At 36.7% G+C, this 24,984-nt stretch overlaps 1 protein-coding gene across 1 annotated transcript; it reads right to left on the reverse strand.

The window, feature by feature from the left end:
- Positions 1-6,318: 6,318 nt before the first annotated feature.
- Positions 6,319-12,275, reverse strand: LOC108199713 (mitochondrial-processing peptidase subunit alpha). The gene is made up of 13 exons (XM_017367656.2): positions 12,049-12,275; positions 11,003-11,248; positions 10,620-10,916; positions 10,362-10,529; positions 9,967-10,134; positions 9,793-9,873; positions 9,597-9,663; positions 9,294-9,391; positions 7,989-8,061; positions 7,786-7,856; positions 7,618-7,667; positions 6,713-6,825; positions 6,319-6,631 (listed from the first exon to the last, which is right to left on the reverse strand). Exons 1-13 carry the CDS (start codon positions 12,070-12,072, stop codon positions 6,579-6,581), a joined length of 1,509 nt encoding a protein of 502 aa, XP_017223145.1. The 5' UTR covers positions 12,073-12,275; the 3' UTR covers positions 6,319-6,578.
- Between the last annotated feature and the right edge of the window lie 12,709 nt (positions 12,276-24,984).

Raw genomic sequence — 24,984 nt, forward strand, 5'->3', positions numbered from 1 at the left:
CTTGACATGAGTTCCAGAGCTTGAAAATTTACATGTCCAAGTCTTGTGTGCCACATCCACGTATCTTCCTCATTTTTTGAAAAGAAACACATTTGACTGCTCTCCTCGAGACTTATCTTATAAAGACGGTTCTCAGTTCTTTTCACCTTCATCAATAATCGACCTTGCTCCTCATACACCCACAGATAGTCCCCTTCCAATATAACTTTATTACCCGCTTCTGAGAGTTGACCCAAAGATATGATATTGTTACATAAAGTAGGAATGTAGTATACCTCATTTAGCATTTTCTCCTCCCCATTCTTGCACTTAAATGCCACCACTCCCTTGCCTTTGATATTCACCGTGGATCCATCACCGAACTTGACTTTTCCAGTTACACTCTCATCCAACTCCTTAAACTTTCCCCGTTGTCCAGTCATGTGATTGCTCGCACCATTGTCCAAATACCAGATTAATGAGTCTCTGTGTCCCTCGGCCTTGTCTGTTAATTTTGGAGCCACCATCTCTTCATTCAGTAACATCATGTTCTTTCTTTCAACCTTGTCAACCTCAGCAATCAGCAATGCTGGTTCGTCTCCCTGAATTTGAGAGAGATTCACTTCTTTTTGGACCTCTCTTCCCCGTCGAGGCTTGCGACATTCGTATGCAAAATGTCCAAGTCCTTGACAATTAAAACATCTCAGTTTGCTTCTATCGCGTCCTCCTCGATTTGCTTCTCTTCCCCGGTTCTCGTTAATGTTACGAGTTCCTTCGCTGTTTTTCTTCATCCACTCTTCACGAGTTAACAACAGATGTCCCTCACTGCTGTCTCTTTTCCTCCACTCCTCCTCTGTCAGCAAGAGGTGCCCCTGGTTTGTTTCGCTTGACCCACGCATGCGTTCCTCGTGAGCCTTCAAAGAACCAACGACCTCTTCTACAGACATCTCCTCCAACTTTCCAAACTGCTCAATAGCGGACGCAATTTGGAGAAATTTCGAGGGAACTGCCCTGAGAAGCTTCTTCACTACATAACTTTCTTCCATTTTTTCCCCTAGTGCTCTGATATTTGAAACCAGACCATGCAGCTTCAGGTAAAAATCGTCCAGCTGATCACTATCTTTCATACTCAAGTTTTCAAATTCACCTTTCAAAGTCTGGGCCTTCGCCTTCTTCACCTTATCAGCTCCCAGACTCATTGTTTTCACAGCATTCCAAGCTTCCTTCGATGTCTTCTTGTCAGCGAGTGCCAGGAGCAGATCCTCCGGAATTCCCTGGTAAATCACAGCCAATGCGCGCTTGTCCATCTTGTCATCAACTACTGTTTTCGGGTCCTTGGGTTCAATGGCGTCCCACACGCCGTGTGCCTGCATGAACACCATCATCTTCTGAGCCCACGCAGCATAATTGGTTTTGGTCAGCATTGGGTAGCTCAGCCCGATCCCATTCTCTTTTGACTTGTTTGCTTCCATGGGTGCACTGATTGAAAACTCTCGCTCTGATACCACGTATAGAATCTACTCACGATTTACACACACAGCTGATATAAGAAATGGAAATAAGCAAAGAAAACTTCTTATTAATTCAAGCAGCAGACGTGAAAATATATAGTGCAGTACAAGCTAGAGAAATTAAACTCCTAACACAACTCTACTATCAGTTCCCAACTTCTATCTCAATTCTAATATCTTTATCTATTTCCTACTACTAAGCTACTGTCTCTATCACTAGAATATAGCTCCAACAGCTACAATTTTATTTAAAATATCATGTTTAGATTAAATAAAACCAACACTTCATGCATGGACATTGTAAATTAATGTGTAGAAGGAATCGAAGAGCTCAATCGATGATTGTACCTGAATGATGTTTTCGTTTTGTGGCATTATTGTAGAGACATGAAAGGAGTCGTCGATACTAGGCATAACTGCAGTCGTAGTCCTGTGGTGAAGACTCGGAGGAGGAGAAAGAATGGTTGATATGGAATGAGAAGGCATGCTGATGTGGAACGCTGCTGTTGCTAGCTGTTGATGATGATGTGTCATCTGCTGATGTAGCATACGTTCTTCGTACGTGCCAGCTGTCGTCGCTGCAGTCTCCATTGCAGTGGCTGAAGCCTCGTTATCTCCTGCAGTTCTCACCTGTAACAATCATGCACCTTGTCAATAATTCATTCATATAGTTATACAGTTAATGTACTCTGAATTACCTTTCACCAGTCAAATTTTCGCTTCTTTTGATAAGAATGATAATTTCTTAGTTTAATAATAAGATGCATTGATATTCTATTAAGGCCGGTTTGATATTGATAGAGCTTGCATGCTTTTATCACAAGCAATGTGTATGATAAAAGACAAGGGAACTCATCAACTTTTTCAGTATTTTTCTTTTATCTATCCTTGTACACCACATGACATGCATCTCTTGTTCATCAACTTGTACTAACATAATAGGGCTACTGTGTGCCCATGGGCACATGCTCAGCGTTAAATTTGATATATTTAGCTTGTTTTGATTGGTGGAGCTTTATATATGCAGGGGTCCACCATTATTATTAAGTGGTAGCCAATCAAAATGAGTTAAATACATGACATTTGGTGCTTAAGGATGTGCCCATGGGCACATCATAGAAAAACTGAATATAATACTGAGCTTACCTAAGTTAAAGGGTAAACTAATCAAAACGGATAAATAGAGACACTGCAACACACAGGGCTATTTACGACAGACTAACATTTCAATCTAAGCAACAACTTTGCAGACCGACGTACCTCGCTAAAGCTTTTCCCGAATGGTAAAAAGCTGTAATGATCATGAGGCCCGAGTTGATGGATATCCAGAGGATTGTTATAAGTAGGAATTGATGCACCAACTCCAACAGCAGACAAATCATCTCTATTTGCAATCAAATCTTTTGAAGAAGAGCTTCCAATATTTCCGGGATTAATATTTTCATCATCAGTAGGAACTAATGATCCGACATGGGTTCTGTCTGACCAACTGCACTGCCTTGGCTGGGTCTGGTAGAATATTTTGGAAACTACAAGCTCTCCTTCCCTTTCTTCTTCATTTTGTCCCAAATGGTATTGATGCATTACCCAGCTAGTCTTTTCGGGTTTCCTATTTTTTCCAAAATTTGTGTACAGCACAAGAATTTTCTTGCACCCTTTCTGCTTTCCATTCACCATCACCGGCCTTGTTTTCCCCGTCTTGTGCCACCTAGTTTCGCCGCTTTGAAGGTCACATTCTGTTTGAATTTTTCTTCTTTTTCTTGTACCCGTCGTGTAAGCTTTTGACGGTCTATGAAAGAAATGTCTACTCAGTCCATCTCTTGTAACTCCTGAACAAGTTGGTAGCTTAAATTCAAAGTTAGATCAAATTCAAAGTTAGGTTAACTTAGGTGTAACAAATCATTGAGATAAGTCCTGACTAACCAATCAAATTAAACCTAGCAAGATGATCTAGTTGAGAGGGGTAAAACATACAATATATATATTATCTGGTTAAAATTAATATATTAATTGAAGATTAAATAAATTTAATTAATTAAGTCCAATTAGGTCAGCGGTACCTGGAAGTTTTTCAGGATGGGTGTAACAGATTCCGTCTTCACCTTCTATAGTAGGGATGAATTCATCAATCAAAGGGTGAGATTTTAATTCTGTATCTTCGACTTTAGCTTCGAGGTGTTCTACCAGTTCTTGATCTGTTGGATCAAATTTCACTCCTGCTGGTAAACCCACCCAGTCCTGCAAATAATAAATGAAATCAATTGGATCATACAATATCAACATATCTTTATTTATCTTCATAAAATTATACATCTTGGAACGGAAAAAAGATTGTTAGAGAAAAGAGACAACTATATATATGAAAAAGAGAATAAAATGGTCACTCTTTACTTTGAAACGGCATGTAGTAGGCTTGAAAAGATCAATCACTACTATAGTAGTATTAGTAAACCGGCAGACAAGTTTATTCTTGCACATGATTCTTCCTACAAAAATCTTACAATCCAAACAAAATGTTTCTAATGTTTACAACTACATAGATATAATCACTATACCTTTTTTCCTTCAAGCTTGTGTCCACAACCGGGACAGTGTTTAGATCCGTAGAGCTGATGTTCCTCAAGTTTTGCATCAATGAGATCGGAGCTGCTGATGCTGCTACTACTCTTGTTCATGTCTTTGTAAACAAACTAAACCACTTACGATCAATACTTTATGCCATATATGAACTCTAACTAAACAGTTATGGATTATAGTGATCGATACTTGTGAGTTTCGAGAACTATATCAAAAGAAAGATACCGAAAGAAATAGTAGGCATGGTTGGATGTAAGTAACACATAAAAATTGCCAAGAATCAAGTATATAAGAAATTGAGAAATATACAAAGACAAACTTAGCATACTCAAGCTTAAGAACATATGAAATATATACCAACACCGATGAACTATTTATATGTGTATAATTTGTTTTCCCGGAGAAAGTGGTGTAAAGAAAACGAGAAAGAAGAGACCAGAAAGAGATGAAACGGATGAAGAAGGGAGTAAGAAGGGGAGGAGAATGAGCTCTAAAGACTACTTTAACCCGAACTTCCTCGCAACTTTAACGGAAACTAGCAAGTAGATAAATAAAAGCAAGGTTGGTGCTGCTACCTTATAATTCTTTACTATTTCAGTAACACTCTATTTTTTATTTTGAGATCACTCTGTATAAATTATATTATATTTAAATAAAATATAAAAGATATTTTTAAAATAGTAAAGTTGTGTGGATTAAATAATATTTCTAAAATCTACGTATCACAAGTGGTTTAAAATATTATTACTTTATTATTCTTTTATCAACTAAATTATTTTGATGATTCTTTGACAATACTATGACAAAATTGATCAGTTTTATCATAAAATACCCTTTATTATATATTTATAAGTACTTGCAACTATGCTTCTTAAATGTCAATATATGTAAAGCATTTAAATAACTATGTTTTAAGTCTATAATTCTAATCAAGGTTATGTCTACTTTAATTTGTATGTGAGTATCTTGACTACAAAATGAATATATAAAATTGTATGATTATTATCTTTTTATATATACTATACACTTAAAGTTAAAATATTAATATTAATATTGTGATCAATGGATCATACATGATCTATTTATGGATTTTTTTTATTATCATATATATTTAATATTATATTAAAAATTTAATAAAAATATATAAATATAATTTACGCATTTAGTCAAATGTTACGAGGATCAATTTTAAAGAATTACCATAGTTAATAATGGTTGTTAACGACGTGGGCAAATAATTACATAGATGTGCAGAACTAGAGATACATAAAACACAAAATCATAATTGATGCTCATGATTATAGCTGATGGTCCGTATTTTATACTATATATTTTATACAAATATCTAACATTCACCCACTAAATATAATTTAAAAAATAATTAAAAGAGAATAATAAGGATCGTTACATCAAATATAATGAATGGCTAATATGTTGGTCTACAATACAAGGAACTTTACTCATATATAATTATATATAAATATATAATAATATTTATATATAATAATAGATGATGTTACCTTTTTTAAAGATGCTCGACAAATATAGTTTTATATCATGTCGATCGACTAAATTTTTAAATAAAAAAATATATATATTCTTCACAATTTTTTTTATGTATGATATTATTGTCCAATTTTAACTAGAATTTCAGAGATTTGGAAATGTCATGCCGTACAAACTTCCCATAAATGAACCCTAGTGCAGAACGTACAAAATGTTTACAACTATGTTATTCACACATAAGTATATATTCAAAAAGTGTGTGTATTTTTAAATAAGATAGAAATGGAAAGAGCAAAATAAAATGGGAGAACCTATTTAGTCGGCCACATGCTCATCTCAGCTGGAGTGTTCTCTATACAATGATTCAAATAGCAAAGAGACCAGATTTTCGCTTGATATGCAAGGCACTTCAACTATAAACATATATACTATGGGCCATCACCATTTTTTTATGTACAAGCTAAGCGGGTTACATAAATTGATTTTTACTTGTGCCATGTCTAATAGAATCAATCCCCTGCCCAATAGTTTCCATTTCCAAACTGAATAAAATAAATTACTAATTACGGTTGTAAAATAAAAAGAAATACGATGCCCTTTAAGAACGGAACACAATTTAAATTAAAATTCAGATAATTTTGTATTATGCCTGTAACAAAAGTAACAAAACAACGCCGAACAATCGTCTACTTAAGCAAGCAGCGGCACTGCACTAGACTTGCAGGCTAGCCGGAAAATATGAGGGTGCAAAATGAAGAACCCTAAAAATTTATTTCTACCTTTTCCTGGAAGTATATATGATTACATATAGTTGGGCAAGCTAAAAAGGCATTGATGGCATCTCAGAACCATTGAGTTGTACACAGTAAAATAAAATTACAACGAATACAATCAAGTTCCATTATGAAGTGAAGGGTTTCTTCCATTATGATTAACACATGAATCGCGGAGATCATATAACGTTCCAGTGAGTAGAATGGGACAAAAAAGAATTTCCTAGTAGTATCACTTGGATTGGAACCTTCTGCTCACCACCTCGTAGCTTGGGACATGAACAACTGCAACAGTATGATTGATTAACATATAAGCAAATAAAGTTTATAGCAAAAGAGGCTATAATGCACTAGTTAACAACTTACCATCCCCGTGGGTTGCCATAGTAAGGGGAGAAGAAATTAGCTTCCTTGCGATGGATGCAATATCCTGAGGCGTCACTTCCTCGATTGTTTTCAAATATTGGTCCAGAGGTTTCCTACAATCATGTGACAGTCATTAATCCTAGAGAATATATCAATAACTTATCTTGCCTGTTTAATCATACAATCCAAAAATCAATCCAGTGAGATGATACACAAGTTCATGGGATACTTCACACAGCTTAACTAAGTATTCAGATATAGTACTACCTCAGTTTGTGCTTGAAGCAACCATACTATTTATTGAATGATATTGTAGAGTTTAATGAGAAAATCTAAAAACTTCTACATAAAAAGGGTGGAACTCTGTATCAATATTCGTCATCCAATAACAAGGCGAGATTCAAGATGATGTCACATACAAAAACCTACTAACAAACCTGAATTCTGTATGCAAATTCAATCAAGTAAATAATTTGTCCATTTAAGACATTAATATATGTAAAATCTTTTCATTCATGCAAAAATTACATGAGCATCAGTACTTTTGTATTTGCTAATATACATTGTTACTTAATTTGGGGAAAGTGGTGTTGTTACTTAACACAAATTATGAAGACAATTTCTGAAAACAGCATTCAAGATTAGTATTGTGGAAGAACCCCTGTGTCTAAGTATCCGACACAGAGTATGGCAAGGGACGCAAGTTTTCCTGCTTCCTAGGAGTATGTCGTATAACTCCTTGGGATTTGAAAATGAACATGAATGATACAGGTTGTAACTTGTACCATAAACAAGAGATATGCATAACTGAATACTAAACAACAGATATTAGCTCATTGTAAACAGAAATTGTTGAAATACATCATCAACTTGACTAAATATGACATACACTAAATATGACATACCTCTCTCCATATGTCAAAATTTGTTTACCCATGTCTTCTGCTGCAACCACCTTAAAATAAGAACCGCAAAGGTAAATAAATGTAACACAAGATGCTGCTATGTAAAGAATTAAGACTGAAATTGAATTTAATAAAGTCAGCAATCACAAGGGATTAATAAATGCGTACTCTGGATTCCAAATTCATCAATATTGCAGCCTTTGTTGCCTGTTTGGCTCGGTTTAGCTGGACCTGGTCAACTAAGAGAATAGATGACAACAGATTCAATAATGGTCATAATAAACATCAAACCACCCAAGGTAAAGTATATTAACATATCAAGTTCATACACAAGAAATTCTACTATATGATATCGAAATTGGGCTACATACTCTGTATAGGGTTTGTAATAACAATAAGTTCTCTACATGCAATATCCACAGTTTCTGATACAAAATCAGAACCCTGAAAACACAAAAACGATATTAGACTCGGTAGCAGTAAAGTAATCGAAAAAGATGAAGAGTACCTTAATACACATACACAAAAAATAATAGAATTTACAAACAATAGTTAGTAGTATAAAATCCAATTTAAATTTCATTTACTTCTCAAATTAAACCCTGAAATCTATGGTTATTTTTTTTAATAATAAAACTAACAATGTGACGTGAAATGCAAAAGGAGAATTCTATAATCTTAAGAATCTTAAAAAAATTAACGAAATAATATGAAATGCAAATTCCAATAACAACTTAGCACATATAATTAAAAAAAACTCTTCATTCACAATTGTAATCATTAAGTCTCCTTCTAGCACCCAGTCTCCCCTGTAAACTCGCTACAGATACAAGTTCAAATGCTTGAAAGTAGGGAAGGATTTTGTAAGAAAGAACACAAGAGGACTGGGGAATAGCTTGGTTTCTGATCTTCCACATCCGTTATAACTAGTTCTTACTTTTTATAGTCACTATTAGACTACTTCACCCAATTTTCCTTCATCACAACATTGCATCAAGGTTTCATTACACTTCATTATAGATGTAGGGTGCTTATATTTGTTCTTCCCTCCAAATTAGAATGTAATTTCATTGCAAGTCATATATTTAAGTGTTATCCATCAATGCATCTAACCATTTTATATAATTAAAAACAACTTTGTATCTATTGAAAAGATGCAAAAAAGAAAACCTGCAAATGATTTACACATCAGAAGACTACAAAATGGTTCGAAGGGACCGTACAGGCAGGTTCGATCTTCTCACTAGTGTTAACAACTTATAACAGATAACTTCAATAGCTTTATTTTATTGATATTATAATTCACGATATGTATATAAGCTTATAAATAATTATTAAATAATATAATCTATTATATTTCTTTGATTTTTTATATAATAACAATAGAAATAAAATATATACATCTCATTATATATAAATTTATGTTTTAGACCCACTAGCTCAGAGAGGGTCGACTACTGATCTGCTCCTGCTAGTTTTGCTAGATTATGTTTAAACGCGAAATTTAGTTGAACAATAATGCACATTAATTAAGTGAATTCTGCTCCATAACACACACAGTACATACACAGCTTAAAACAGTCAATGCAGACTTAATAACTAATGATGAAAGATGCGCAACAGAATCAATAGATCTATAACTTTAGAGTACTTGTAGTTCATAGCAGATATCTTACGGTGGTAGCCATGATTCCAAATAAGCCAGTATTGTTATAAATGGAGCTGAATGCAGAAAATGACTGAATAGCTGGGAACTCATTCAAGACACGAAGATCTGTTCAACATATAAGCAAAAAATTGTTAATTTCATGATTCAGTAGATTAGGTTAAGAACCATGCAAAGTACGATAATTTCTATGCGTTATAAAAAGTTTAGCGATAAAAATAAGTCTGTGCAAAAGGATTTTTGCAATTCCAATTTAAAGAAATTAATTCTAAGATTCACTAAATAGGTATTGTTAGGAATGTCTTGTACATACATAGTCGCGAGTACATCCCTTTTCCTGGACCCCCAGCAGAGAAAGATCCGCCTCCACCCATGAGCATCTACATATTAAATATAGAGTCATTAATTGCCCTAAAATCATTTAATAGAGCATAACAATACATGTGCCCAAGAACAGAGAGTTGTGACAAGATTTAAATTATCAATCCCAATAAATAATTATAAATCACCTGAAGGACCGTAAGAGTCATAGAATCCTTCAATTGATGCCAGCCACCAGGAAGTTCAAATGCAAGAGCTATATTGGTTGGCTGCAAAGAAAGGATGCAAAATTTAATCAAAAACAAGTCTCAATGGTTTTGTAAAAAACTTTTTCTTTATAGGATGAGGACACTGTAACCTACTTGGGAACCAGCATAGACACGACTATCACCACCAACATACACCGATTTTGGCTCCTGAGGTCGCGAAGCACTAGGTAGATCAGATAAAAGAGGTTCGGCATATTTTACTAGCTCCGCGTGGTCAACTCCTGATGCAGCAAGCACCATCCGAGGAGCAGTGTAATTTTCCTGAAAATTTCAAAAAACAGTTCAGCAACTTTAAAAACCTAAAACTTTTCACTATATACATATCATGAAGATCACATCTAGTAGGGGGAAATCAGGAACCAAATTGGAAACATGAAATATATGTGTGTGTGTGTGTGTGAGTGTATTTTTTATATATGTGTGTATATATATATATATATTTATTCATTTATTTATTATATATGTGTGTGTGTGTTTCTTATACTTACAGCGACAAACTGCTCCACTGTTTTGGCATCCAGGCCTTCCAGTGCAGATTCTGGTGCCATAAGAGGATTAGCTAATGCACCATTATAACCGGCAGAGTGAAGTGCCTCCAATATCAAAGCAGTAGGATTTTTGGAAGCTTCAGATATCTCTTCTTTCACTTTCTTTATCTGTACGGGCAGCATATCATTGATTACAGAATACAGAATAATAATTTATACAAAGAATAGTACAAACTTCTAGGAGAAGATGACAAATACCTGTTCATTGACCTCCCAATCCAAAAAAGCAGGGTTCCGGACAGTGTCAATTAGCAACTCTACCATTTGGGGAAGATAAGTTTTAATAGCATCGTAGGTATAACTCATATGTTCTCGAGAAGCAGCAGATGTCATATTTCCACCTATTGCTTCCATTTCCCGCACTATACGCAAGTGGCTACGGTTATATGTGCTTTTAAAAGCCATGCGTTCAAGAAGGTGTGTTGTCCCATATTCATGTGGTTTTTCATAGATTGAGCCAGAGTTGATGAACAGCCCAAGCGATGCCGCAGGGCCCTATCAAATCAAATTAATAAACTTTAGCATCACATCATATCATATATTATACATTAACATAGAGCAGAAACAAAAAAAAAGCATACCGCAGCCGTTTCCGATGCTATTTTGAGACCATTCTGGAGAGTTGTTATCTGAGTCTTGCCCTGTTCAACGTGATCTGGTAGTGCAGGAGGGATGGAAACATCCATAGGCACATCTAAAGGAGGGCAAGAACTACCTTTTCCTCCAGTTAACCAACCAAATAAACCCCCCGAAGATGATGACTTGGCCGCAGTTGCAACAGCACTGGAACTTGCAAGCCTGGCCAGCCTCCTATTGCTGGCCCCTCCCTATTCAAATATAACAAATTGTGAAATTTATGTAATACAAACTCGCAAGTAAAATAAAGCAACTGAAACTGCAAATATATCCGCAACATGATTATCCTAAATGATGGATCCGCTTCAAAGCTTCAAAACATACTACAACTCAACAACAGGGAAACACATTTCACACACCCTAAGTGATACTGCTATATTCAACAGATGTTTCATTCTTTAACCTAAATCCTCCAAACATAATATAGTGTCCATTAACATTATACAACTGTCGCAACTCAATATTACAATCATATAATCCGCAAAATTACTGCCAACACCAAAACCTATTTCCCAATTTCCGGAAATGACCATCAAATCTAATGTGAAGTTCTTTCCTAACTCATCCTATGTTCTACCTGAAAAAAAACCGAGAATCGAAAAGGGATACATTCAAAACAAATCAACACTACACATTACAAGCATACACAACGTTTAACTCAAAAGAGTGGACTTTTTTCCTCCCACAACATATCACACATCCGAAAAACAAAAACCCAAGTCCCAAGAACAGATTCAAACAAAACACATTACCACTAACACCTAACAAACACACCCAAATCGAGAAATCACACACACACAAAACTTCGAAACCCCACATTCAGATCTCAAAAAGATTTAAACTTTATCACAATACCTCAGACAAACACCCAAATTCATCAAAAATCTTGTCAAGATTCACACAATCACACACATAAATAACACTAAAACACATATAACGACATCAAACGAGCAAAATATAAATAAATACAAAGATGGGTTGTTTGATGTACCTTAATAGGCCTAAGGCGATACATGATGATTGAATGTAATTGAAGTTCTGGGTGTTTGAGCCAAAGAGCCGAGGAGACTTGTGTGTGTGTTTTTTTAGGGATGTAAAAGTATATAAGAGAAAGAGGGGAGAGTCCAGAACGGCGATTATGGAGGACTGGCACACGAGTGGACGAATTCTTGTGGCACGAGGGAGGGATCAAGGCAATCTTGGCCGTTCATTTCATTTGCTCTTTTTATTTGGAATGAAATTTTCATAGGAATATTATGTGATTTATCTATTTATTTTGGCAGAGGATTAGTATATGATTAAAAAAAAGTAAAAAATGAGTATCATTTTCTCCCTTGCTTTTTAAAATTTTCTGCAAAATGCATCTCCAATACCAACATTTTCCAAATAATGCATTTTTTTAGTGTAAAAACTACTTCTGCTTAAATTCATAACTAGTATAAATATTATACTTTACACTCAAATCTTCATTTTTCCTTTAGAATAATTTTATACTATATTAGAGTTTTTCAAATATCAATATATCCTTTTATTGTATTGGTATAAATATCAATAATTTTATGAACTTGTATTTTGTTTTTGTCCAGAAGTAAAAAAATCTGCATTTCAACAATTATGTAAAAATCTAGAAATTTAAAAACAATGAAGCTTGAAAAACTGATGTTTCGAGTTAAAACTTACAATCAGAAAAGTGAACATACAAAGAAATTTACGAAGATTTGAATTACAACTTTAAAATGAAAAAACAAATTACAAATTTTATCGCTGCTATGGTACAGGAGCAAGACTGCAGAACCAGCTCTAGAGACACTTCACACTTCGAAAACAGGGAATCAGACCTTCTGGTTTACCTAAAGCAGCTTTGAGGAGTATAGAGCCAACCTTGACAATATTTGGGGAAATCATATACCTGAAAATATAAAAGATACCATAAAAGTGTCCCTTCAGAAATTATCATACTCTATAAATGAGAATCAATTGGCAGACAAGAAGCTTTAAAAGATTCTGCTAAGAAAGTGGAAAACAAGTCATTTCCATAAAATACAGGATTAATCAAGTCCATAATCAGTGAAACATATATGTAAACTATGTACAATTTAATGGATTGAGTACTAATCTATATTTTACAGAACAGAAGGTGTTGATTTTAACACGGGAAGGTTAAGAGTCCATGAATAACACACTTTTACGGTCAAGTCATGACTCACTGTGTGTGTGTGTGGGCGCGCGCGCGCGCTAGTTCCAGACTCCTAGTAAGATTGTATTCTTCTCATGATCCTTAGGAAAACGACTTCACCATTTACAAATTTTCAGCATATACAATTGGTATACCTATACTTGAAATGCAAAAGATATCTCTCCTACTTTTATTGAAATAAAGAAGTATATACCAATTAACAAATGGAGAACACTAGTGCTATTCAATACTGCATTACAATCACAAACTTCAAGATGAACCACACGCAAATACACATATTTCTGAAAACCCAAAACAGGACCTACGATTGAATTGCACATATGAATGAATTTTCAAACTGGAAAAATCATACAAGCAAAACAAGTTACTTGTGCATAAAAAAAATTACCATATACTTGTGCAGAGTGCAGACCACAGAACTTCAAGAGGAACCAGGCATAAAATCACATATTCCAGAAGACACAAAACAGGACCTATCATTTAATTTTCAGAGCGGAAACATAATCGAATTTTTAGATGACAAATACGGAGTTTTAATCACGAGAGGCATACTCACCACTGACAGGCATCCTAAAGAATTATTCATTCTCCAAGGATACCTCGACCAATTACCGAGAACATAATCACGTGTCTCATACACAGACCTCATTCCTCGCAATAGCGCTAATGTTGGAGAGTATGAGAAAGAGCTTCTATAATCACCACTTGCAGTTCCTTGAAAAATTCTCTCTTTTGCGGATCCTTCGTAAAATATTAAATATCTCCCTAGACCGTCTACTCTCTCGTTACCCACTAACCTCTTCACATACTCCAAAATAATCTCACCATTAGTGCCAAAACCCTGCAATAATCTCCACCTCCCAACAAGATTCAAGTTTACAGGCCCTATTGTATAGTTAGATGCCCAAACCCCCAAACCATTCTCCATGTCTAAACAAAAAACTTGAAACATCACAGTACCTATTTGATTGTCAAAATCCATTCGCAACACAGATAATTTGTAAAGCATAATGTAATATGTAATGTGATGACGATAACTCAACAGTAGAATAAGAACAGGAAACAATAACTAAGTATCGTACAGGAATCTACAGAGTTGAAGATACGACTCAAGAAGTTCAAGGCAATCAAGATATCTGAGACGTACAGCAAATCATTGATAGAAGTTCATTAAAATGTTCAAGCCTCGGTGAAGAATAAAGTCTAAGTGGTTTCTGATGTCAAGGTTGTCCAAAGATCAAGATTCTCAGTTCTGAAAGATTCAAGTACATCCTCTCTGATTATTCGTAATCAGAATCACTGAAGCAATACTCAAGTCTAGTGAGACTGATTAAGTATGTTGTCAAGAAAAGAAGACGGAGAATTAATTCTGTATTAGTCGTTCGTGAACCAGACCAGTGCACAGGATGTCAGTACGTGTGAATTGGATTCGAAGGATTCAGTCAAGGATAACTTAATCAAGTCAAGGCAAAGCATCCTCCAAATTGACTAGTAAATACTTATATATATATATATGTGAAACATATATATATATATTTATAAGTGTGCTAGCCTGTTCTGTGTTGGAACAAGGAAGAAGTGGAGCAAGGAAGAAGTTTAAACATAATTTCTCCTTGCGCCAAGAATGGAACAAGGAAGAATTTATTATTTAAATCTTCCTTGCGCCAATTACTAACTCAGCCAGCCATTTCTCCTTGCGCCAAAATGGAACAAGGAAACAATTTTGTTCCTTGCGCCAAAATGGAACAAGGAAACAATTCTTTTCCTTGCGCCAAGAATGGAACAAGGAAAGAATTGTTCCTTGCGCCAATTTGTATAATAACAATTCTTTGATTTGTTTTGAATGGAACGAGGAAGGAAACTGTTTCCAATTTCTTCCTTGCGCCATTTAAATCAATTAAACAATTCACCTGAATTGTTTTGGCGCAAGTTGAAGGAGGAACAAGGAAGGATTGGAGCAATCTAGGATGGAGCAAGTTAGATTGGAGCAAGGAAGCCAATACAAAGAACGAGGAAGCTTTGTTCTGATTGGTTGAAAGCTTCCTTGCGCCAAGAGCAAGCACAAGCTGAGTTTGTCCCCCAAAGTCTATAAATAGAGCTTTGTGTTTTCATTTGATAAACAACTACACACTTTGTAAAGTGCACACACTATACACATTCTCGAGAGCAAAGTTAGAATATCATTTTAGTCGAGAGTTTGTATTGGAGTGCTTGTAGTCTCTGCAGCCGACATTCGTGTTGGAGTTTGTAGCATCCGAGGATTATTTTTAATATAAGAATATTCCCCGACTTGCTGGAGTTGTTTATTTACGATTGATTTAACTGGACTTAAACAGTAATATTCCGCAATTGAATTAATCGAAGAATTTGGTATAGACGTATTCAACCCCCCCTTCTACGTCTGATTGGACCTAACAATTGGTATCAGAGCTACGCTGATCGATATACAGATCTGAGATCCGTTACCAATCTGAGAAGCTAGCTGTCTGTACAATCGTAATTTTATCTGATAACAATGTCGACACACAAGTTAGGAATCAAGGTACCTCCATTCGACAAGGATGACTACAACAACTGGAAAATGAAAATGTTGCTGTACATTAGAGTTGCTAATCCTATGTACATTGGGATTCTGGAGAATGGCCCGTTTGTGCCAATGAAGATTATTCCTGAATCTGTTGAAAGTGGTGTTCGCATTCCACAAAAGTCTGTTCCCAAAGAGAAAAGTGAATACACTGAGACTGATAAGGAATATATTGTTGAATCAATGACCAAGACTATGACACATCTTATTCTGAGTCTGAAAACATCAAAGCAGATGTGGGATGCTATCGAGGCATTGATGGAGGGATCTGAAGAAGTCAGGGAAAACAGATACGATATGCTAATTGCCAGATATGAAGCATTTCAGGCAATCCCTGGAGAGAACATTTCTCAAATCTACGAAAGGTTCATGTTGCTGTTAAATGAACTCACCCTGCATGGAAAGACTTATCCACTGAAAGAGATTAACAGAAAGTTCTCGTTTGTGATGTCACCCCATTTGGTTGTGAAGACTGAGACCATCCGGGAAAGAAGCGACTTCAGGACCATGACTCTGGAAAGACTGTTTGGGAAGCTGAAGACGTTTGAGATGGAACTCGAACAAAGGAAGATTATATATGGTGGTGGATCATCTGAAGCCAAGAGTATGGCCTTACAAAAGACTACTGCACTTATTGCTGATGAACCGTACTTTGGTTATCAGCAACTAGTTGAATATGGTATTAATGATCGCACTGTTGCACAGAGTGATTGTTCTTCTGTCAAAACTGATTATCCTTCTACCAAGTCTGAAATTGTAGAAGCTGAGATTGATGAAGCCTCTGTGGAATCGGAAAATGAATTTTATACACAGGAAGAGCTGGAGCAGCTGGAAGATAAGTCTATGGCTTATATGGCTGCAAGGTTTAAGCACATCAAGTTCAGGTGGAACCCCCGGTACAAGAAAGCTTCAGGGAACAAGTTTCAAAACAAAGGAGGATACTCAGGATCAGGGTCTAGAAGCACTGGCAGTTACAAAACCAATCTGTACGACAAAAGCAAAGTCAGATGCTACAACTGCAATGACTTAGGGCACTTTGCAACAGAGTGCAGGAAATCCAAAGCGGCTCCTGTCAAAGAAAGAATCAACTCATATGACAAGAAGAATTCTTATGAGGATCTGAAGAAAGAAAATGAAAAGCTGAAAGCTAAGTTGGAAGCAATGGTTGCCAAGCATAAAGGAAGGGCATACATTGCTGAGGAAAAAAGCTGGGATGACACGGATTCGGATGATGAACCTGTTCAAAGCAACTATGCATTTGCATTAATGGCTGACACAATCGAGGAATCTCCATCTCAGGTATCTCCTGAAATTTCTGTTGATGACATGACTACTGCTGATTATAAAAAGACTATAAATGAACTAGGTCAAGAGATGTATAACTTGCACACTAGTTTATTAGCTTCAGAATCTGATAACTGTAGTCTCTCTCTAAAGATAGCTAAACTTGAAGAACGGATAGACGAGTTAGCTTTAGAGAAACTCCTGAACACAAACCTTAAAGAAAGAATTGAATATCTAGAGAATAAGGAAAAGTGTAATGCAGAAATTGAGGAATCCCTTAGGTCCCAAGTAGCTGACCTAGAAACTAAGCTTAAGGCCTATCAGAATTCTGCTTTTCTACAGAAAGAGATCTTGGATAGTCAAAGGGTCGATAAGAAAGTTGCTATTGGCCTTGACTATAGTTCTTTAGAAAGTTCTAAAAGAAAGAAGAGAAAAGAAAATGTAGGTATATTTGTTTCAGCGGGAACTGAGAATGCCCCTGAAGGAACAAATGTACCTAAGATTCTGAAGAACACCAAGACCCCTATCTTTAGAAAGGCACAGACAGAACCTCTGATAGAAGAAGACCTTGTCATTAAGGAAGAGTTGAAAAATGAGGAAGTTGTTGAGCCTCAAGTAAAACAGGAAACACAAGACGTACCTTCTAATCCCCAAGTTAGAGAAGATTCTGATAAAAATGGATTAGGAAGTACTAGTTCCAACAAAAAGAAGAACAACAGGAATGGCAAGCTAGATGCTAAGAAAACCAACTATAGGACTCCTAGTGCTAGAAAGGTTTGTAACAATTGCAATTCTACTAATCATCTTACTCATGCATGTAAAATGACTAGAGTAGATACTCATGTTACTAGCATGCCCAATACTGTTAACATGAATGCTGTTCACTTGCCATGTGGTAGAGTAGGTTGCATGCAATGTGCTATGAATATGATGTTTGCATGTTTTACCATGTTAAATGCATCTTTTTCTGCATCACCTGCCATGAATATGAATATGCCTGCACCTTCTGCTGCCCATGTGGCAAAGACTGCTTGCCCTTCTAAGAAGAAGGAGACTCCAAACTCCAAGTCTAAAGGCACTTCTGCTAAGACTAAAAAGGAGAAGAATCCAGTCACACCTGAACCATCACATGTTAAGTCAGATTCTGTTGATACCCCTGTTGCCACTAAACCACCTGGACCCAAGAGCGTCTGGGTACCAAAGAAAATTTAATCCATTTGTGAATGCAGGGCACAGGAAAGAAAGGAAAAGTTGTGTGGGTTCTTGATAGTGGTTGTTCAAGACACATGACTGGTGAAAAGTCCCTGCTCACAGATGTGGTTATGAGAACCGGCCCGATTGTAGTCTTTGGAGATGACAGCAAAGGATTCACAACAGGATATGGTAAGCTGAAAGTTGGAAATGTCATCATTGAAGATATTTCTCTGGTAGAAGGACTCAAGCACAATTTACTGAGTATCAATCAGTTCTGTGACATAGGATATGACGTAATCTTTCAGAAAGAGGTTTGCTTGATCCAGAACCGGAAGAACAAGGATCTTACACTCCGTGGTGTAAGAAAATCAAGTTTGTTTATAGCCGACATAGATTCAGCAAGTAAGGGGGAGGTCAAGTGTTTCTATAGCAAGGCCTCTGCTGATGATAGTTGGTTATGGCATCGGAAGCTCTCACACTTGAACTTTAAGACTATGAATTCTTTAGTCAAAAGAGAACTTGTGAGAGGACTGCCGCAGAAAGAATTCTGTCAAGAAGGACTCTGCGATGCATGTGAAAAAGGGAAGTCAAAGAAAGCATCACACAGAAGCAAAGGCATGACTGACATTGGTTCACCCCTTCAACTGATTCATATGGATCTGTTTGGACCAGTCAACATTCCTTCTATGTCAAGAAAGAGATATGCTCTTGTGATCGTCGATGACTACTCAAAATACACATGGGTATTATTCCTACATACAAAGGATGAAGCAGCACAAGTCATCATTGATCATATCAAGAAGATTGAAAAGGAAGCAGATTTGCCAGTAAGGGCAATCAGATCTGATAATGGAACAGAATTTCGAAATGCTGTTCTTAATAAATTCTGTACTGATAAGGGTATTTCTCGTCAGTATTCAGCTCCAAGGACTCCACAACAAAATGGTGTCGTAGAAAGGAAGAACAGGACCTTGATTGAAGCAGCAAGGACAATGATTAGTCAATCAAGACTTCCAATCTATTTCTGGGCTGAAGCTGTGAATACTGCTTGCTACACTCAAAATCGTACCCTGATTAACAAAGATTTGGATAAGACTCCGTACGAAGTAATGGCCAACAGAAAACCATCACTGAGTTACTTTCATGTGTTTGGTGCAAAATGTTATGTTCTTAAAGAAGAGCATCTGGGTAAGTTTGATGCTAAAGCTGAAGAAGGCATCTTTCTGGGTTATTCCTTAGAGTCAAATGCCTACAGGGTTTATCTGATCAATGACGACAAGCTGATTGAAAGCATCAATGTAAGGTTTGATGATACCAAGCTCCCAAGTCTTCAAAAGGAAAATGAATCTGATTCTCTAGAATTTGAGAACTTAGATGACATCTATATTGGAGAAGATGAACCTGAAGCTGATACTAGAGAACCTAATGCAACTGAAAGAACTGCTGATCCTGAACCATCTGGAGGAAGTGTTGGTAACAATACAAATGATCATCATGATCACAGTGGTCAAAGTGGAGGATCATCAAATAGGATTAGCATCAGTTCAGGGGGAGCAAGTCACATTAGTGGATCTACTAGTCGTCACACTCAACACAACAATGATTACGGTGAATCATCAAGATTGAATCTGCCAAGACCAAGGGTATGGAGCAGAGACCATCCCATTGAACAAATCATTGGTGATCCTGACACAGGAGTACAAACTAGAAGAGCAACTCAAAATGAATGCAACTTTGCTGGATTTTTGTCTCAGACAGAACCAAAGAAAGTTGAAGAGGCTCTAAATGATCCAGATTTGGTATCTGCAATGCAGGAAGAACTCAATCAATTTGAAAGGCAGAAAGTTTGGAAGCTGGTGCCAAAACCTAAAGGAAAATCTATAGTTGGCACTAGATAGGTTTTTAGAAACAAGCTGGATGAAGATGGTACTGTCACGAGGAATAAGGCAAGACTGGTAGCAAAGGGTTACTCGCAAGAGGAAGGAATCGATTATGATGAAACCTATGCTCCAGTTGCTAGGCTTGAAGCAATCAGGATGTTCTTAGCATTTGCTGCACATTCCAACTTCAAAGTATATCAGATGGATGTGAAAAGTGCATTCCTGAATGGTGATCTCGAAGAGGAAGTCTATGTTGAACAACCCCCTGGGTTCGAAGACAAGGAATTTGAAGACTTCGTGTATTTTCTCTTCAAAGCACTTTATGGTCTGAAGCAAGCCCCTCGAACCTGGTATGACACTCTTTCCAAGTTTCTACTTGAAAATGGTTTCACCAGAGGTATCATCGATAAAACTCTTTTCCATAAAAAGCATAAGAATGATGTAATTCTGGTACAAGTATATGTCGATGACATTATATTTGGTTCTACTAATGATCTTTTGTGCGAGAGATTTGCTAAGCTTATGCAGAGCAAGTACGAGATGAGCATGATGGGAGAATTGTCCTTCTTCCTAGGACTTCAAGTACTTCAGAAGCCTGACGGTATTTTTATATGTCAATCAAAGTACATCAAGGATCTTCTGAAGAAGTATGGAATGGAAGAGGCATCTCCTGCCAAAACCCCTATGCCAACTGCTGTCAAACTTGATCAGGACAAATCTGGTAAGTCAGTTGACATCACGAGGTATCGAGGTATGATTGGCTCTCTCTTGTACTTAACTGCTAGTAGGCCAGATATCATGTTCGCAACTTGTTTATGTGCTAGATTCCAGGCCAATCCTAAAGAGTCTCATCTTATAGCTGTTAAGCGTATTTTTAGGTATCTTAAGGGAACCCCCAATCTTGGGATATGGTATCCTAAAGATACAGGTTTTGATCTGATTGGCTATACAGATTCTGACTTTGCAGGATGTAAGATTGATAGGAAAAGTACTTCAGGAAGCTGTCAGTTTCTTGGACGAAGGTTGGTGTCATGGTACAGCAAGAAGCAACACTCCGTGTCTACGTCTACAGCGGAAGCTGAATACATAGCTGCTGGAAGTTGCTGCGCTCAAATCTTGTGGATGAGGAATCAACTACAAGATTATGGATTCATGTTGGATAAAATTCCGATTCTGTGTGATAACACGAGTGCCATTGCCATTGCCAACAATCCTGTTCAACACACAAGGACAAAGCATATTGATATCAGGTATCATTTTCTTCGTGAGCATGTCATGAATGGAACAGTAGAGTTACACTTTGTACCTACTGATCAACAAATTGCAGACATCTTCACTAAACCACTAGACGAATCCACTTTCTCTAGATTGGTTGGTGAACTTGGGATGTTAAATCTATCTAATTAAATTAGACAATCAATAACTGCAATTTGTTCGTAAGTTCACAAGTATTTAAATGTCAATATTTCTAGGACTTGTGAATTTACAAGTGCATCCAGTATTTTATGTATCTAATTGCTAGTTAATTCTAATTGATTTTCCATGATATATGTGATTATGTGTTTTAACTGCTTAAATGGTAGATTGTTATAATTAATTGCATAAATTGTTTAAGTGTTTTTATTCAATTAATGAATATAAATATTTAAATGATTCAATTATTTTAGTTTAAGAGTAGTTAATGGATCTGAAGCAATTCAAATGAGTATTAGTTTCCATTAATTAAATTTAAACTAAAATAAGCAGCATAGTATATTTAAATTAAGTTTACTAAAGTCAATTTAGTTTAATTTAATTTAAATAATAACTGTGATTTTTCTCTTTGTAGCATAGTTAAATTTAATTTGAAGTGACTATCGTTAATATAGTTTAATTCAATTTAAATTACTAACTGTGAATTTGTTTTTGGTTTTAATCGAAGCTCTATCTAAGTTTAAGTTCTCAACTTAAATATGCTGTCGATTAAAACAAATTCAAATTTTCTTCCTTGCGCCTTATCTTTCCTTGCGCCAGGATGTTATGTTTCTTTTGTTTCTTGCGCTTCTCTAATTTTCTTTTATTATTTTATTTTTTCTTCAGTTTCCTTGCGCCACTTCCTCCTTGCGCCAGGAACGTTTATTTTTATTTTTTTATTATTATTTTCTTTCCTTGCGCTTCTTCCTTGCGCCAGGAACCGTTCAGTGTTTTTCTTTTTCTTTTATTTTTTTTCTTCACCTTCCTTGCGCCTCTCACGCATGCACATATACACACTGTTTCTTCTTCAAAACCTCCATCGCCATTGTTCAAATTTCTCTCGAGAACTGCTGTCAATTTTCAATTAAAATCATATCGAAACTCTGCCCATTTTTAAAACTGATTGTAGTTTTGGAATCCCCTCGCAAAGCCCGTTCTTTTCATATAAAAATCTTTACGATCCGTGATCGTTTTTTTGTTGGGGTTTTCCAAGACTTTTCAACTTCCGGGCTTAGTTTCTACGTGATTTTGGTGTTAAAAATTTGCGATTCCGATACCATTAGTCTTAGAATTTCGAAAGGAACAACATACTTTAGTTTCATTAAGTTTCGAAATTATAAGAATTAGGGTTTTTCGGCTCGTGTTTAAATTATTATTTTCGTACCATTGTGATATATTTGTCTCGTTTCTAAACAAACAAAATTTTCCTTCATTTTTAATTTATTTAAATTAAAAATGGCTGCAAATTTTGTAATTCCAAAGACAAATTACACTATTGTTGCAAATAATGATTTAATCAAACCGCAAAATTTTAAAAGATGGGTTCGTTTCTTGAGTGAAGCCTCACTTGCACGTACTGCCATGACTCAACATACACTGCTGCTTAATGATTTACTTCGAGATTTTATGAACACAGCACGTGTTAGCGATGTTGATCAAGTTTTATGTGTAAGTTGCGTGATTCAAGGTCGGGACATCACTATAACCGAGACATTGCTGAATGAAGTATTGGGACTTCCAACTGCCAATTTTGTCCCAGTACCTACTGAAGAGGAACGAACAGCATTTTTCCGTCATATCCACTGTTCACTTGATGATCAAGGGAGGCTACCTAAAAAGATATATGTCACTCATCTCCCAAAGGAATGGAACTTCTTCTTCTCCTGTGTATCATATGTCTTTGCTCCGAAGGTTGGCGGATTTCATGGTCTCACAACTTTCAATCAGAATTTTGGCATTGCCATTGCTGAAAACCGGCCAATCAACTTTGGGCATCTGATCATGGAAGAGTTCCAAAGGACACTGACAGGACCTCGTACTTCAATGTTGTATCCACGATTCTTCCAACTGGTCCTCAATCATGAACTGTCCACAACGGAGAAAGCTGCATATGCTCGTTGTGTAACTTCTAATCATTCCTTTCTTTCTCTCAAACAGCTGATGATTCTCCATAACAAAGCCAATTATCCAAATAATAATCCTGTGGTACTAACCCAAATACTAAGAAATTTCTTTGAGAATATGAATGTACAGGTAAAGGTACCACAAGGACAGGCTGCTCCCGAAGTCCAGGATGATGTGATTAATGAAGAAGCTGCTGAAGTTGATCCTGCTGCGAAACCAGTGACTGAAGCCACTGAGGGACATGCTCCTATGGATGTTGATGCTGATCCAGTAGTCCCTCCACGTGAGTCTGATGTTGTCTCTGAAAGGACTGTAAATTATGATGATCTATTCACAGACAACTACACTCCGGAGCAACCAACAGGTTCTTCTGAACTTATTCCTGATAATTTATCTTTTCATCCTGATGACTTGTGGATGAATTTGCTAGACACAGATGATCCTCTTCTTCTACATGCCAATGCGTTTGCAATCCCACAAACTCATAACCAAGGCATTCCTTCACACACCTCTGAAGCAGAAACCTCACACCCCTCTAGCCATACAGCTACACATTCTGAGAGAGAGGGAGAAGATCTTCTAAGTGCACCACTAAAAAGTGTTGTTTCTGACACTACCACCTTATCTCTTAGCACTTCAGGAGATCTAGAACATGAGGCAACTGTAACATCGCCAATTTCATCACCACTACCAACTCATATCACTACTTCGCACAGTAAGGTGCACACACTTGATGAATTGACGGTTGCAAACACCTTGTCGACCATGTCACGGTCAGACACTGCTGTTTTTGATTCTTTCGAGGATCAAGTGCCTTCACAGGCAAATGAGGGAAACTTGGATGTTCTGCCACCTTCTACATCCTTGTCTACCCTCCTGGGAGGAACATTCCCAGATCCCCCACGGGACCCTTCACCCCTGGAAGGTGAACGACAATCTGCAGATGTGCCCTTCATATCAAGAAGTGAGCCAATTGTAGAGGACTTGACTACAAGTCATTCGCTGTCAACAGCAGTTGTGGGAAACCAGGGTGCTTCGCCAACTTAAGGATCCCATCCTTCGAGCCCTGTGTCTACCCACCTTGGAATTCCAATCCAAGATCCATCTAAGGACTAACTGCCTTCGGGTAGTCGGCAACTTGCTTCTAATGACCCAGATTCGTCTGACGAGGAAACCGAGGACGAGGCCTTACGAATCCTCATTGCACCTCCACTGACCTCTTTCAAAGGGGCTAGGGAGATTTCTTCTGCAGGTACACCTTTATTACTTGGAGCTGGAGCTAGTGTGAGTGTGAGTGATACACCAACAGAACATGTTAAACAGCACACCACAGCCCAACCGAGTGATCAAAACTTGAGTGAATCGAGAGAAACACCTACAGAACGAATAAGTGAGGACCCTTCAAAAGCCATATCTTCACCTCCACCAACT

This window comes from Daucus carota, chromosome 8 (assembly GCF_001625215.2).
Source record: "Daucus carota subsp. sativus chromosome 8, DH1 v3.0, whole genome shotgun sequence".
Classification (NCBI taxonomy): domain Eukaryota; kingdom Viridiplantae; phylum Streptophyta; class Magnoliopsida; order Apiales; family Apiaceae; genus Daucus; species Daucus carota.

Coding starts and splice junctions, on each gene's coding strand:
- LOC108199713 (XM_017367656.2), bottom strand. CDS start 12,072: ATGTATCGCCTTAGGCCTATTAAG. Junction 8,062..9,293: donor TTGGAATCATGGCTACCACC/GTAAGATATCTG, acceptor TTGTGTTTTCAG/GGTTCTGATTTTGTATCAGA. Junction 7,668..7,785: donor TGATGAATTTGGAATCCAGA/GTACGCATTTAT, acceptor TCTTATTTTAAG/GTGGTTGCAGCAGAAGACAT.